This window comes from Panulirus ornatus, chromosome 28 (genome assembly GCF_036320965.1).
Source record: "Panulirus ornatus isolate Po-2019 chromosome 28, ASM3632096v1, whole genome shotgun sequence".
NCBI classification, from domain to species: Eukaryota; Metazoa; Arthropoda; class Malacostraca; order Decapoda; family Palinuridae; genus Panulirus; species Panulirus ornatus.
The window spans coordinates 15374846-15391312 of NC_092251.1; the positions used below are offsets into that span (position 1 = coordinate 15374846).

The 16467-nt window shown below is 41.2% G+C and overlaps 1 protein-coding gene across 2 annotated transcripts in view; it reads right to left on the minus strand.

Annotated features, from left to right (window-relative positions):
* Positions 1–16467, minus strand: part of LOC139757861 (RNA polymerase-associated protein RTF1 homolog) — a 325058-nt gene that overhangs the window by 198256 nt on the left and 110335 nt on the right. For both annotated transcript variants that reach the window (XM_071678765.1, XM_071678766.1), the window contains exons 5-6: positions 16052–16163; positions 9293–9417 (exon numbers count right to left, since the gene is read on the minus strand). In XM_071678765.1, coding sequence (XP_071534866.1) covers positions 9293–9417; positions 16052–16163 — 237 coding nt within the window. The remainder of the gene's footprint in view (positions 1–9292; positions 9418–16051; positions 16164–16467) is intronic.

Genomic DNA, 16467 nt, shown 5'->3' on the forward strand with positions numbered 1-16467 from the left:
GAGGACAATGTGTGGTGTGAGGTGGTTTGATCGAGTAAGTAACGTAAGGGTAAGAGAGATGTGTGGAAATAAAAAGAGCGTGGTTGAGAGAGCAGAAGAGGGTGTTTTGAAGTGGTTTGGGCACATGGAGAGAATGAGTGAGGAAAGATTAACCAAGAGGATATATGTGTCGGAGGTGGAGGGAACGAGGAGAAGAGGGAGACCAAATTGGAGGTGGAAAGATGGAGTGAAAAAGATTTTGTGTGATCGGGGCCTGAACATGCAGGAGGGTGAAAGGAGGGCAAGGAATAGAGTGAATTGGAGCGATGTGGTATACAGGGGTTGACGTGCTGTCAGTGGAGTGAATCAAGGCATGTGAAGCGTCTGGGGTAAACCATGGAAAGCTGTGTAGGTATGTATATTTGCGTGTGTGGACGTGTGTATGTACATGTGTATGGGAGGGGGTTGGGCCATTTCTTTCGTCTGTTTCCTTGCGCTACCTCGCAAACGCGGGAGACAGCAACAAAGTATAAAAAAAAAAAAAAAAAAAAAAAAAAAAAAATCTTCAAAGCAAACACCTGATCCACACATCCTCTACCACTTCTGAAACCACACTGCTCTTCCCCAATCTGATGCTCTGTACATGCCTTCACCCTCTCAATCAATACCCTCCCATATAATTTACCAGGAATACTCAACAAACTTATACCTCTGTAATTTGAGCACTCACTCTTATCCCCTTTGCCTTTGTACAATGGCACTATGCACGCATTCCGCCAATCCTCAGGCACCTCACCATGAGTCATACATACATTAAATAACCTTACCAACCAGTCAACAATACAGTCACCCCCTTTTTTAATAAATTCCACTGCAATACCATCCAAACCTGCTGCCTTGCCGGCTTTCATCTTCCGCAAAGCTTTTACTACCTCTTCTCTGTTTACCAAATCATTTTCCCTAACCCTCTCACTTTGCACACCACCTCGACCAAAACACCCTATATCTGCCACTCTGTCATCAGACACATTCAACAAACCTTCAAAATACTCATTCCATCTCCTTCTCACATCACCACTACTTGTTATCACCTCCCCATTTACGCCCTTCACTGAAGTTCCCATTTGCTCCCTTGTCTTACGCACCCTATTTACCTCCTTCCAGAACATCTTTTTATTCTCCCTAAAATTTACTGATAGTCTCTCACCCCAACTCTCATTTGCCCTTTTTTTCACCTCTTGCACCTTTCTCTTGACCTCCTGTCTCTTTCTTTTATACTTCTCCCACTCAATTGCATTTTTTCCCTGCAAAAATCGTCCAAATGCCTCTCTCTTCTCTTTCACTAATACTCTTACTTCTTCATCCCACCACTCACTACCCTTTCTAAACAGCCCACCTCCCACTCTTCTCATGCCACAAGCATCTTTTGCGCAATCCATCACTGATTCCCTAAATACATCCCATTCCTCCCCCACTCCCCTTACTTCCATTGTTCTCACCTTTTTCCATTCTGTACACAGTCTCTCCTGGTACTTCCCCACACAGGTCTCCTTCCCAAGCTCACTTACTCTCACCACCTTCTTCACCCCAACATTCACTCCTCTTTTCTGAAAACCCATACTAATCTTCACCTTAGCCTCCACAAGATAATGATCAGACATCCCTCCAGTTGCACCTCTCAGCACATTAACATCCAAAAGTCTCTCTTTCGCACGCCTGTCAATTAACACGTAATCCAATAACGCTCTCTGGCCATCTCTCCTACTTACATAAGTATACTTATGTATATCTCGCTTTTTAAACCAGGTATTCCCAATCATCAGTCCTTTTTCAGCACATAAATCTACAAGCTCTTCACCATTTCCATTTACAACACTGAACACCCCATGCATACCAATTATTCCCTCAACTGCCACATTACTCACCTTTGCATTCAAATCACCCATCACTATAACCCGGTCTCGTGCATCAAAACCGCTAACACACTCATTCAGCTGCTCCCAAAACACTTGCCTCTCATGATCTTTCTTCTCATGCCCAGGTGCATATGCACCAATAATCACCCACCTCTCTCCATCAACTTTCAATTTTACCCATATTAATCGAGAATTTACTTTCTTACATTCTATCACATACTTAGAAAAGCAAATGGATTTGTATGTAGCATTTATGGATCTGGAGAAGGCATATGATAGAGTTGATAGAGATGCTCTGTGGAAGGTATTAAGAATATATGGTGTGGGAGGCAAGTTGTTAGAAGCACTGAACACCCCATGCATACCAATTATTCCCTCAACTGCCACATTACTCACCTTTGCATTCAAATCACCCATCACTATAACCCGGTCTCGTGCATCAAAACCGCTAACACACTCATTCAGCTGCTCCCAAAACACTTGCCTCTCATGATCTTTCTTCTCATGCCCAGGTGCATATGCACCAATAATCACCCACCTCTCTCCATCAACTTTCAATTTTACCCATATTAATCGAGAATTTACTTTCTTACATTCTATCACATACTTAGAAAAGCAAATGGATTTGTATGTAGCATTTATGGATCTGGAGAAGGCATATGATAGAGTTGATAGAGATGCTCTGTGGAAGGTATTAAGAATATATGGTGTGGGAGGCAAGTTGTTAGAAGCAGTGAAAAGTTTTTATCGAGGATGTAAGGCATGTGTACGTGTAGGAAGAGAGGAAAGTGATTGGTTCTCAGTGAATGTAGGTTTGCGGCAGGGGTGTGTGATGTCTCCATGGTTGTTTAATTTGTTTATGGATGGGGTTGTTAGGGAGGTAAATGCAAGAGTCTTGGAAAGAGGGGCAAGTATGAAGTCTGTTGGGGATGAGAGAGCTTGGGAAGTGAGTCAGTTGTTGTTCGCTGATGATACAGCGCTGGTGGCGGATTCATGGGAGAAACTGCAGAAGCTGGTGACGGAGTTTGATAAAGTGTGTGGAAGAAGAAAGTTAAGAGTAAATGTGAATAAGAGCAAGGTTATTAGGTACAGTAGGGTTGAGGGTCAAGTCAATTGGGAGGTGAGTTTGAATGGAGAAAAACTGGAGGAAGTGAAGTGTTTTAGATATCTGGGAGTGGATCTGTCAGCGGATGGAACCATGGAAGCGGAAGTGGATCATAGGGTGGGGGAGGGGGCGAAAATTTTGGGAGCCTTGAAAAATGTGTGGAAGTCGAGAACATTATCTCGGAAAGCAAAAATGGGTATGTTTGAAGGAATAGTGGTTCCAACAATGTTGTATGGTTGCGAGGCGTGGGCTATGGATAGAGTTGTGCGCAGGAGGATGGATGTGCTGGAAATGAGATGTTTGAGGACAATGTGTGGTGTGAGGTGGTTTGATCGAGTAAGTAACGTAAGGGTAAGAGAGATGTGTGGAAATAAAAAGAGCGTGGTTGAGAGAGCAGAAGAGGGTGTTTTGAAATGGTTTGGGCACATGGAGAGAATGAGTGAGGAAAGATTGACCAAGAGGATATATGTGTCGGAGGTGGAGGGAACGAGGAGAAGAGGGAGACCAAATTGGAGGTGGAAAGATGGAGTGAAAAGGATTTTGTGTGATCGGGGCCTGAACATGCAGGAGGGTGAAAGGAGGGCAAGGAATAGAGTGAATTGGAGTGATGTGGTATACAGGGTTTGACGTGCTGTCGGTGGATTGAATCAAGGCATGTGAAGCATCCGGGGTAAACCATGGAAAGCTGTGTAGGTATGTATATTTGCGTGTGTGGACGTGTGTATGTACATGTGTATGGGGGGGGTTGGGCCATTTCTTTCGTCTGTTTCCTTGCGCTACCTCGCAACCACGGGAGACAGCGACGAGGTATAAAAAAAAAAAAAAAATGACTCATGGTGAGGTGCCTGAGGATTGGCGGAATGCGTGCATAGTGCCATTGTACAAAGGCAAAGGGGATAAGAGTGAGTGCTCAAATTACAGAGGTATAAGTTTGTTGAGTATTCCTGGTAAATTATATGGGAGGGTATTGATTGAGAGGGTGAAGGCATGTACAGAGCATCAGATTGGGGAAGAGCAGTGTGGTTTCAGAAGTGGTAGAGGATGTGTGGATCAGGTGTTTGCTTTGAAGAATGTATGTGAGAAATACTTAGAAAAGCAAATGGATTTGTATGTAGCATTTATGGATCTGGAGAAGGCATATGATAGAGTTGATAGAGATGCTCTGTGGAAGGTATTAAGAATATATGGTGTGGGAGGAAAGTTGTTAGAAGCAGTGAAAAGTTTTTATCGAGGATGTAAGGCATGTGTACGTGTAGGAAGAGAGGAAAGTGATTGGTTCTCAGTGAATGTAGGTTTGCGGCAGGGGTGTGTGATGTCTCCATGGTTGTTTAATTTGTTTATGGATGGGGTTGTTAGGGAGGTAAATGCAAGAGTTTTGGAAAGAGGGGCAAGTATGAAGTCTGTTGGGGATGAGAGAGCTTGGGAAGTGAGTCAGTTGTTGTTCGCTGATGACACAGCGCTGGTGGCTGATTCATGTGTGAAACTGCAGAAGCTGGTGACTGAGTTTGGTAAAGTGTGTGGAAGAAGAAAGTTAAGAGTAAATGTGAATAAGAGCAAGGTTATTAGGTACAGTAGGGTTGAGGGTCAAGTCAATTGGGAGGTGAGTTTGAATGGAGAAAAACTGGAGGAAGTGAAGTGTTTTAGATATCTGGGAGTGGATCTGGCAGCGGATGGAACCATGGAAGCGGAAGTGGATCATAGGGTGGGGGAGGGGGCGAAAATTCTGGGGGCCTTGAAGAATGTGTGGAAGTCGAGAACATTATCTCGGAAAGCAAAAATGGGTATGTTTGAAGGAATAGTGGTTCCAACAATGTTGTATGGTTGCGAGGCGTGGGCTATGGATAGAGTTGTGCGCAGGAGGATGGATGTGCTGGAAATGAGATGTTTGAGGACAATGTGTGGTGTGAGGTGGTTTGATCGAGTGAGTAACGTAAGGGTAAGAGAGATGTGTGGAAATAAAAAGAGCGTGGTTGAGAGAGCAGTAGAGGGTGTTTTGAAGTGGTTTGGGCACATGGAGAGGATGAGTGAGGAAAGATTGACCAAGAGGATATATGTGTCGGAGGTGGAGGGAACAAGGAGAAGAGGGAGACCAAATTGGAGGTGGAAAGATGGAGTGAAAAAGATTTTGTGTGATCGGGGCCTGAACATGCAGGAGGGTGAAAGGAGGGCAAGGAACAGAGTGAATTGGAGCGATGTGGTATACCGGGGCTGACGTGCTGTCAGTGGATTGAATCAAGGCATGTGAAGCGTCTGGGGTAAACCATGGAAAGCTGTGTAGGTATGTATATTTGCGTGTGTGGACGTATGTATATACATGTGTATGGGGGAGGGTTGGGCCATTTCTTTCGTCTGTTTCCTTGCGCTACCTCGCAAACGCGGGAGACAGCGACAATAAAAAAAAAAAAAAAAAAATTTATATACATACACATGCACACATACACACACACACACACACATATACATATATATACATATGAAAAAAGTAAGAAATAATTTGGAAAACTGAAACTTCTAGTTTGAAATGAAATGAAAAATGAACACATACATATATATACATATACATACACAAACATAAACATATGTACAATGTACATATTCATACTTGTTTGCTTTCATCCATTCCATAAGTCACTACCCCACCCCATAGGAAACAGCATTGCTACCCCCTGCTTCAGTGAGGTAATGCCAGGAAAACAGACAAAAAAGGCCACATTCGTTCACACTTAGTCTCCGTTGTTGTCATGGGTAATGCACCGAAACCACAATTCCCTATATACATATCTATATATATCTTTTTTCATATATATATTCGCCTCCTCCTGCATCAGTGAGGTAGCATTAACAACAGAGGACTAAGTCTTAGAGGGAAAAATCCTCATTTGGCCCCCTTCTCAGTTCCTTCTTTTGGAAAAGTAAAAACAGAAGGGGAGGATTTTTTTCATACATATTTGCCATTTCTGGCATTAGTAAGGTAGCATTAAGAATAGAGGAATGAACTTAAGAGGTAAAATCTTCACTTGGCCCCCTTCTCTGATCCTTATTTTGGAAAAGTAAAACTGAAAGGGAAGATTTCCAGCCCCCCACTCACTCCCCTTTCAGCTGTCTTGTACGACACGCAGGGAATAAGTGAGAAGTATTCTTTCTCCCCTATCACCAGGGATATACCCTTAAGACCTTCCAAAAAGCATCTAAATCAACCCTATCATATGTCTTCTCCAGATCCATAAATGCTACATACAAATCCATCTGTTTTTCAAAGTATTTCTCACACATTCTTCACAACAAACACCTGATACACACATCTTCTACCACTTCTGAAACCACACTTCTCCTCCCAAATCTGAAGCTCTGAACATGCCTTCGCCCTCTCCATCAATATCCTTCCCTTCACTTCTCCAGGAATACTCAAAAAACTCATGCCTCTGTAGCTTGAACACTCATCTTTATCCCCTTTGCTTTTGCACAATGGCACTATACATGCATTGTGCCAATCCTCAGGCACTTCACCATGATCCATACATACAATGAATATCCTTACCAACCAATCAGCAACATAGTCACCCCTTTCTTAATAAATTCAACTACAAAACCATCGAAACCCACTGCCTTGCCAGGTGTCATCTGCAAGGCTTTCACAACCACTTCTCTCTTTACCAAAATAATCTTCCTGACTCTCTCACTTTGCACACCACCCTGACCAAAACACCCTACATCGACCACTCTATCATGAAACACATTCAACAAACCTTCAAAATACTCAGTTCATCACTACCTGCTATCACTTCCTTCCTTGCCCCCTTCACCCATGTTCCCATTTGTTCTCTTGTCTTATGCATGTTATTTACCTCCTTCCAAAATAACTTTTTATTCTCCCTAATGATACTCTCTCATCCCAACTCTCACTTCCCCTTTTTTCAATCCTTGCACCTTCATCTTGACTGCCTGCTGCTTCCTCTTATACATGTCCCAGTCATGTGCACTCCCTCCTTGCAAGTATCGTGCATATTCCTTTCTTTTCTCTTTCACTAACAACTTTACTTCTTCATCCCATCACTCACTAACCTTTCTAATCTGCCCACTTCCACTTTTCTCATGCTATATGCATGTCTTGAACATGCCATCACTGCTTCCCTAAATTCATCCCATCACTCAACCACTCCCCTCAAGTCATTTGCTCTGACCTTTTGCCATTCTACACTCAATCTCCTCTGGTACTTCCTCACACAAGTCTACTTTCCAACCTCACTTACTCTCACCATTCTCTTCTCCCCAACATTCACATAATGCTCTATACATAAGTATCAAGTTATGCTAGTCTCTGACATGGAAGAAATCTACAACTTAACCCCCTGATGCCTCCAAACATATATTTATGAGAGATGATCGATGCTGCTAGACAGTTATTTATGTCTCTAGTTTTATACAATGCACTGAGCCTAGACAGTGGCGATGCATAACTGAAAACATTTATCAAGAGATTTAGGGAATCGGGCAGATGATCCACAATTGCTAGATGATGATGTGTCTTCTGATCATATGGACAGTACCTTTCTGGACAATGACTCTTTCTAGTATCAAGAGTTGACCACAGTGGGACAGGAAAAAGTAAAGTAAGTGTGAAGGCAGTGTTGCCAGCACATATTTGAACTTAACAAAACTATATCTAACAGGTGCCGTTGGTAATTTTACAAACTTATAGTTTTACTATTATAAAGAGCCATCAATAAATCACATCAATCATAACAAGAAATGGTCTATTATACATGATAAAATATAATAATACTAATCAGTAATCAATATCTGGTGCAAGTAAAATTTATCATAAAACTTATAAAGTGGCAATTCATTTGGCAATGAGGCCTCACTCTTGCACTTTTTTGTGCATTTTTCCTGAAGTAGAAAAAGTTATTACAGTGAAAATATCATATAAAAATGCTTATGAAGATTTCTTATAATTCTATATGAATATCTTTGACATTATGAGGTTACATACTTTTTAAAAAACTAAAAACATAAATTTTGTGGGTTAGGGAGGATAATTTGCTGGATAAATCATTACTCAAATCAGAAAACTATTTAACGAATTTTGATTTTAATGCTCCACTCACAAAAATTATTTACTTTTCTGTGTTTATCAATGTGAAACTTATTCAATTACTGAATGTACTTTCTGAAGTTCAGCATGAAGAAACTAAGGTAACATTGACACTTATGGCAAACCTGAGATTAGCAAATGGCCCAATGGCAAGTCTTGCTACCTCACTACATCTAGCAGCATATGCAGAAGGCAGAAGTTGTGTATGGGAACATTTAGGCAGCATTAGGTAGAGGTAGTTGGAGGGAACATTAGACAGAAGTAGCCATTAGGAATATTAGGTAGGAGCTTCTGCAAACACTGCACTTGACTTTCCCTCTGCCAGTGGCCTGTGAGGGTGAGGCACAAAGGCTAAGAAGCAGCACTGGGGTTCTCTAGTTATGGAGACTCTGCTGCTGAGGCCATCCCTTTGAGGGAGTTACAGTTGGAACAGGCATCAGAGATATTGATAGATAGACTATACTATAAATAAAATTTTTTTTTTTTTCATACTATTCGCCATTTCCCGCGATAGCGAGGTAGCGTTAAGAACAGAGGACTGGGCCTTTGAGGGAATATCCTCACCTGGCCCCCTTCTCTGTTCCTTCTTTTGGAAAATTAAAAAAAAACGAGAGGGGAGGATTTCCAGCCCCCCGCTCCCTTCCCTTTTAGTCGCCTTCTACGACACGCAGGGAATACGTGGGAAGTATTCTTTCTCCCCTATCCCCAGGGATAAATAAATAAAATATAATATAAATAAATATAAATAAAATAAAACTGAAATATCTTTGACTGGGGATATGGACAAAATTTTGGCAGACTGGGAAAAGACCAAAATCAGGAAGACAGGAATTTAATTTCAAGTCTGATCTGTGCTAAAATAAGTCATCTTTAGAAAATATAGAGTACACTTGTTTTTCACAGGGCAAGAGTGAAATATGAGAGGCTGGGATGTGTCATGAATGAAACCCTGTTTTTCCCATATGGTGTACTATCACATGCACTAAGCAAAATTCAATGTGCAGATATTTTTCCTGAAAGGTTAAAAATATTGAGATATATTTCAAATGTGTGTGTTATATGAGATAACTATATCCTAGCTAATCACACTCTGGATACAGTATCAGGCTTAAACGTTATTCTTTTTGTATCATACTGAGGGGATTTGATAATATGTGAACCCTTCCACTAAATTCACGTTCTCTTCATCAAATTTACCTTAAGTTTGAGCTTGGACTTTCCTTCTTCTGCATTAGAATCTGAGTCCAGTGATCTCTCCCTTTCCTCTTTCTTTTTCCTTTTCTCCTCGGCTTCTTTTTCCTTCTTCTGTCTCTCTTCTTCAGCTACAAAGGGAAGAAATATCTACTCATTAAACCACATATGGAAAAATATAGTGCTCTCTGATAATGAAAATGAACAGAAATTAGCATCATGAAAGATCTTATGTTGCATCACACTTGCTGTTACACTGTACTATCTGACCCACTGTTTCATGGTTATCTGAGTTAAAATTTGCTGTTTCTTTTAACACTTTTGTCATAGGAAGCAACTAAAGAGAGTGGGAGTGGGAGGACTGGAAACCCTCCCCTCCTTGTATTTCAAATGTCTAAAAGGGGAAACAGAAGGAGTCAAGCAAGGAGTGCTCATCCTCCTTGAAGGCTCAGAATAGGGTGTCTGAATGTGTGTGGATGTAACCAAGATGAGAAGAAAGGAGAGATAGGTAGTATGCTTGAGGAAAGAAACCTGTATCTTCTGGCTCTGAGTAAAATGAAGCTCAAGGGTAAAGGAGAAGGATGGTTTGGAAAAGTCTTTGGAGTAAAGTCAGAGGTTGATGAGAGGACAAGAGCTAAGGAAGAAGTAGCACTACTACTGAAGTACGAGTTGTGGGAGAGTGTGATAGAGTGTAAGAAAGTAAATTCTAAAGTGATGTCGGTAAGACTGAGAGTGGATGAAGAGGGATGGATGATTATTGGTGCATATGCACCTGGTCATAAGAAGAAAGATCAAGGGAACAGTTGAGTGAATGTGTCAGCAGCTTTGATGCACGAGACCAGCTATTAGTGATGGGTGATTCAAATACAAAGGTCAGTAATGCGGCAGTTGAGAGTATAATTAGCATGCATGGGGTATTCAGTATCATGACTGGAAATGGTGAAGAGCCTGTGGATTTGTGTGCTGAAAAAAGACTGGGGATTCAGAATACCTGGTTTAAAAAGAGAGATATGCATAAGTATATGTAAAATAGTAGGAGAGGTTGTCAAAGGGCATTACTGGATTACGTGTTAATTGATAAGCATGTAAAAGAGAGACTTTTGGATGTTAATGTGCTGAGAAGGGCAGCTGGAGGGATGTATGATCGCTATCTCGTGGAGGCAAAGGTGAAGATTTGTAGAGGTTTTCAAAAAAGAAGAGAGAACATTGGGGAGAAGAGAATGGAGAAAGTGAGTGATTTGGAAAGGACACTTGTGTGAGAAAGAAGCAGGAGAGATTGAGAGTAGAATGGCTGAAGGTAAGAGCATATGACATGAGCGGATGGGATGTATTTAGGGAAACAGTGACGCCATATGCAAAAGATGCATGTGGCATGAGAAAGGTTGGAGGTGGGCAGGTTAGAAAGGGTAGTGAGAGGTGGAATGAAGAAGTTGTGTGTGAAAGAGAAAGGAGAGGCATTTGGATGATACTTACAAGGAAGAAGAGCAAATGACTGGTAGATATATAAAAGAAAGCAGTAGTAGGTTAAGAGGGAGGTGCAAGAGTTGAAAAAGAGGGCAAATGAGAGCTGAGGTAAGAGTATCATCAAACTTTGGGGAGAATAAAAAGATGTTTTGGAAGGAGGTGAATAACATTCATAAGACAAGAGAACAAATGGGAACATCAGTGAAGGGGGCAGGGGGGAAGTAATAACAGGTAGTGGTGAAGTGAGAAGAGATGAAGTGAGTATCTTGAAGGTTTGTAGAATGTGTTTGATGATAGAGTGGCAGATATAGGGAGTTTTGGGCGAGGTGGTGTGCGAAGTGAGAGGGTCAGGGAGAATGGTTTGGTAAACAGAAAAGCGGTAGTGAAAGCTTTGTGGAAGTTGAAAGCTGGCAAGGTGGGTATCTGGTATTGCAGTGGACTTTATTAAAAAAGGGGGTGACTGTGGTGTTGAAAGGTTGGTAAGGATATTCAACATATATGTGGACCATGGTGAACTGCCTAATGATTGGCAGAATGCATGCATAGTGCCACTGTACAAAGGCAAAGGAAATAAAGGTGAGTGTTCAAATTACAGAGGTATAAGTTTGTTAAGTGTTCCTGGGAAATCATATGGGAGGGTATTGATTGAGAGGGTAAAGGCATGTAAAGAGTATCAAATTGGGGAGGAGCAGTGTGGTTTCAGAGGTGGTAGTGGATGTGTGGATCAGGTGTTTGCTTTGAAGAATGTATGTGAGAAATACTTAGATAAAAAGATGGACCTGTACGTAGCATTTATGGATCTGGACAAGGCATACGATAGGATTGATAGAGATGCTTTGTGGAAGGTTTTAAGAGAATTTGGTGTGGGAGGTAAGTTGCTAGAAGCAGTGAAAAGTTTTTATCAAGATCGTAAGGCAAGTGTATGAGAAGGAAGACAAGAAAGTGATTGGTTCTCAGTAAATGTCCATTCGCAGTAGGGGTGTGTGATGTCTCCATGGTCGTTTAATTTGTTCATGGATGGGGTGGTTAGGGAGGTGAATGCAAGAGCTTTGAGGAGAGGGGCAAGTATGCAGTCTGTTGTGGATAAGACGGTTAGGGAAGTGAGTCAGTTATTGTTCGCTGATGATACAGCACTGGTGGCTGATTGGGGTTAGAAACTCCAGAAGCTGGTGACTGAGTTTGGTAAAAAGTGTGAAAGGAGAAAGTTGAGAGTAAATGTGAATATGAGAAAGGTTATTAGGTTCAGTAGGGATAAGGGACTAGTTAATTAGGAGGTTAGATTAAGTTTGAATGGAGAAAAACTGGAGGAAGTGAAGTGTTTTAGATATCTAGGAGTGGACTTAGCAGTGGATGGAACCATGGAAGCAAAAGTGAGTCACAGGGTGGGGGAGGGGGTGAAGGTTTTGGGAGTGTTGAAGAATGTGTAAACGTTATCTTGGACAGCAAAATGGGTATGTCTGAAGGAACAGTGGTTCCAACAAAGTTATTTGGTTGCAAGGGATGGGGTATAGATAAGGTTATGCAGGGGAAGGTGGATGTGTTGGAAATGAGATGTTTGAGGACAATATGTTGTGTGAGGTGGTTTCATCAAGTAAGTAATGAAATGGTAAGGGAGATGTGTGGTAATAAAGAGTGTAGTTGAGAGAGCAGAAGAGGGTGTATTGAAGTGGTTTGGTTACATGGAGAGAATGAGTGAGGAAAGATTGACAAAGAGAATATATGTGTCAAAGGTAGAGGGAAAGAGGAGAAGTAGAAGACCAAATTGGGGGTGGAAGGATGTGGAAGGATAGGGTGAAAAAGATTTGGAGCGATCAGGGCCTGAACATACAGGAGGGTGAAAGGCGGGCAAGGAATAGAGTGAATTGGAATGATGTGGTATACCAGGGTGGATGTGCTGTCAATGGATTGAACCAGGGCATGTGAAGCTTCTGGGGTAAACCATGGAAAGGTCTGTGTGGTCTGGATGTGGAAAGAGAGCTGTGGTTTCGGTGCATTACACATGACAGCTAGAGACTGAGTATAAATGATTTTTTTTTTTTTATTATACTTTGTCGCTGTCTCCCGCGTTTGCGAGGTAGCGCAAGGAAACATACGAAAGAAATGGCCCAACCCCCCCCATACACATGTATATACATACGTCCACACACGCAAATATACATACCTACACAGCTTTCCATGGCTTACCCCAGACGCTTCACATGCCTTGATTCAATCCACTGACAGCACGTCAACCCCGGTATACCACATCGCTCCAATTCACTCTATTCCTTGCCCTCCTTTCACCCTCCTGCATGTTCAGGCCCCGATCACACAAAATCTTTTTCACTGCATCTTTCCACATCCAATTTGGTCTCCCTCTTCTTGTTCCCTCCACCTCCGACACATATATCCTCTTGGTCAATCTTTCCTCACTCATCCTCTCCATGCGCCCAAACCACTTCAAAACACCCTCTTCTGCTCTCTCAACCACGCTCTTTTTATTTCCACACATCTCTCTTACCCTTACGTTACTCACTCGATCAAACCACCTCACACCACACATTGTCCTCAAACATCTCATTTCCAGCACATCCATCCTCCTGCGCACAACTCTATCCATAGCCCACGCCTCACAACCATACAACATTGTTGGAACCACTATTCCTTCAAACATACCCATTTTTGCTTTCCGAGATAATGTTCTCGACTTCCACACATTCTTCAAGGCCCCCAGAATTTTCGCCCCCTCCCCCACCCTATGATCCACTTCCGCTTCCATGAATGGGGCCTTTTTGTCTTTTCCTAGTGTTACCTCACCAGGTATGTGTGTGTGTGTGTGTGTGTGTGTGTGTGTGTGCTATTTCATGTGTGGCGGGTTGGCAATGGGAATGGATGAATGCAGCAAGTATGAATATGTACATGTGTATATATGTAAAGGTCTGTGAATGTATATGTATGTATGCATTGAAATGTACAGGTATGTATATGTGCATGTGGGCATTTATGTATCTACATGCGTATGTAGGTACAGTAGGGTTGAGGGTCAAGTCAATTGGGAGGTAAGTTTGAATGGAGAAAAACTGGAGGAAGTAAAGTGTTTTAGATATCTGGGAGTGGATCTGGCAGCGGATGGAACCATGGAAGCAGAAGTGAATCATAGGGTGGGGGAGGGGGCAAAAATCCTGGGAGCCTTGAAGAATGTGTGGAAGTCGAGAACATTATCTCAGAAAGCAAAATTGGCTATGTTTGAAGGAATAGTGGTTCCAACAATGTTGTATGGTTGCGAGGCGTAGGCTATGGATAGAGTTGTGCGCAGGAGGGTGGATGTGCTGGAAATGAGATGTTTGAGGACAATATGTGATGTGAGGTGGTTTGATCGAGTAAGTAATGTAAGGGTAAGAGAGATGTGTGAAAATAAAAAGAGCGTGGTTGAGAGAGCAGAAGAGGGTGTTTTGAAATGGTTTGGTAACATGGAGAGAGTGAGTGAGGAAAGATTGACCAAGAGGATATATGTGTCAGAGGTGGAGGGAACGAAGAGAAGTGGGAGAACAAATTGGAGGTGGAAAGATGGAGTGAAAAAGATTTTGAGTGATCGGGGCCTGAACATGCAGGAGGGTGAAAAGTGAGCAAGGAATAGAGTGAATTGGATCGATGTGGTATACTGGGGTCGACGTGCTGTCAATGGATTGAATCAGGTCATGTGAAGCGTCTGGGGTAAACCATGGAAAGTTCTGTGGGGCCTGGATGTGGAAAGGGAGCTGTGGTTTCGGGCATTATTGCATGACAGCTAAAGACTGAGTGTGAACGAATGTGGCCTTTGTTGTCTTTTCCTACCGCTATCTCGCACACATGGGGGGGAGGGGGATGTTATTCCATGTGTGGTGAGGTGGCGATGGGAACAAATAAAGGCAGACAGTACGAATTATGTACATGTGTATATATGTATATGTCTGTGTGTTTATATATATATGTGTACATTGAGATGTATAGGTATGTATATTTGCGTGTGTGGATGTGTATGTATATACATGTGTATGGGGGTGGGTTGGGCCATTTCTTTCGTCTGTTTCCTTGCACTACCTCGCAAACGCGGGAGACAGCGACAAAGCAAAATAATAATAATAATAATAAAAACATGTGTATGTGGGTGGGTTGGGCCATTCTTCATCTCTTTCCTTGCGCTACCTCACTAATGCGGGAGACGGCAATTAAGTATAGTGAAAAAAAATAAAATCTTATTAAGAGCTCATAAGTAGGCAATGTGATGCGTATTAGTGACCCTTCAAATCTAGAAATATTATTACTCTCTTCATGGCCTTTACAATTTACTAATTGTTATGAGCATAAGGAGAAAGAAACCTGTCACACTTACGGAAGTTTTTTGCCATTCTGAAAGCATTATCCATAAATACTTTACTTTTATTTTTCATCCCTCCTCCTGCTAGAAGATACTGTTTTTAAGAAATGTCTGTGCCAGATGTGGAAACTTTACGGTTTTTCCTTGATAAAAAACTAGTAAAAAAAGGACCAATTCATATTCTAATGAAAAACTGCCACTCTCAGGAATGCAGCTGGAAATTAATTCAGCAGCTAATGGTTAAAAGTCCACCACCCCGTGAGAACAGTTGGACTCGGTAACTCCTTTTTCTGCCTGAACAACATTGGTATGCCAAAACTAAGTCTCATTAACCTTGCACTACTGCATAATGTTTCACTCTGAACATAATTCATTAATTCACTGATGGAGTATTATTCACCATTTCACATTCATTCTTAGATGAAGGCAATATAAATTTGCTCATTCAAATTTTCTTCACATTATGCAAGCCGATGCCATACTTCTAGTCTAAATATCATTCCTCAATCATGCAGTTAAATAATTCCTAATTTGCTTTCAATACATGACTGAAAAATTAAGAATATATCATTTTGGTGTTCTTTCATCTCTTCTTAACCACCTGTCAGTTTATATCTCACAAAAATCAGCAAGGTACTTTTCCTGTTTTGATTCTTACCTATAATATCTATCTTCAATGTCTCAACCTGTAATATTCCATATACTTTCCAGTTTGCATAATCAGGATACTATGAATGGAGTTTCAGTTCTGTTATCTAATAACTGCTACTTTATTTACAGTGAACATCTCCATTCTGATCACAACATTCCATATAACTCCAATCTATTCATTAACTTCCAAAACATTACAAACCTTTTTCTATCTTACAATAACTCCAATCTATTCATTAACTTCCAAAACATTACAAACCTTTTTCTATCTTACATTCTTCAATAAGCTTTCTGAATACAGTTCAAAACCTTACCTTTCTGAAACTTATTTTCACGCTTTGCCTTGAGTGCCGCAAATTTGTCATTTCGGCCAGCCCTTTCTTCAAGCGTTTTCTTTCGATCAGTTAAAACAGGTTGTTTTTTCTCCTGAAATATAACAAAATTGTTGAGAGCAACATGCAATAGACACCAGTGGTCTGACTCTACAGTATATAGCATTTCATTTTCATTTGAAAAAATGTACATAATTACTATACCAAAACAATCTGTAATCAAATCCCTCCTAAACTAGGCAATGTTTCAATAATAGAAAACAGTGTGCAAAAGTATAAGTATAAATTATAAATGCTTTATATAACACATCAATTCTTAGTAAGATATACATAAAGGATATCTGAAATGAAAGTGAAAAAGAACAATACTGTTTCCATTAAATCAAGGACACACAAAA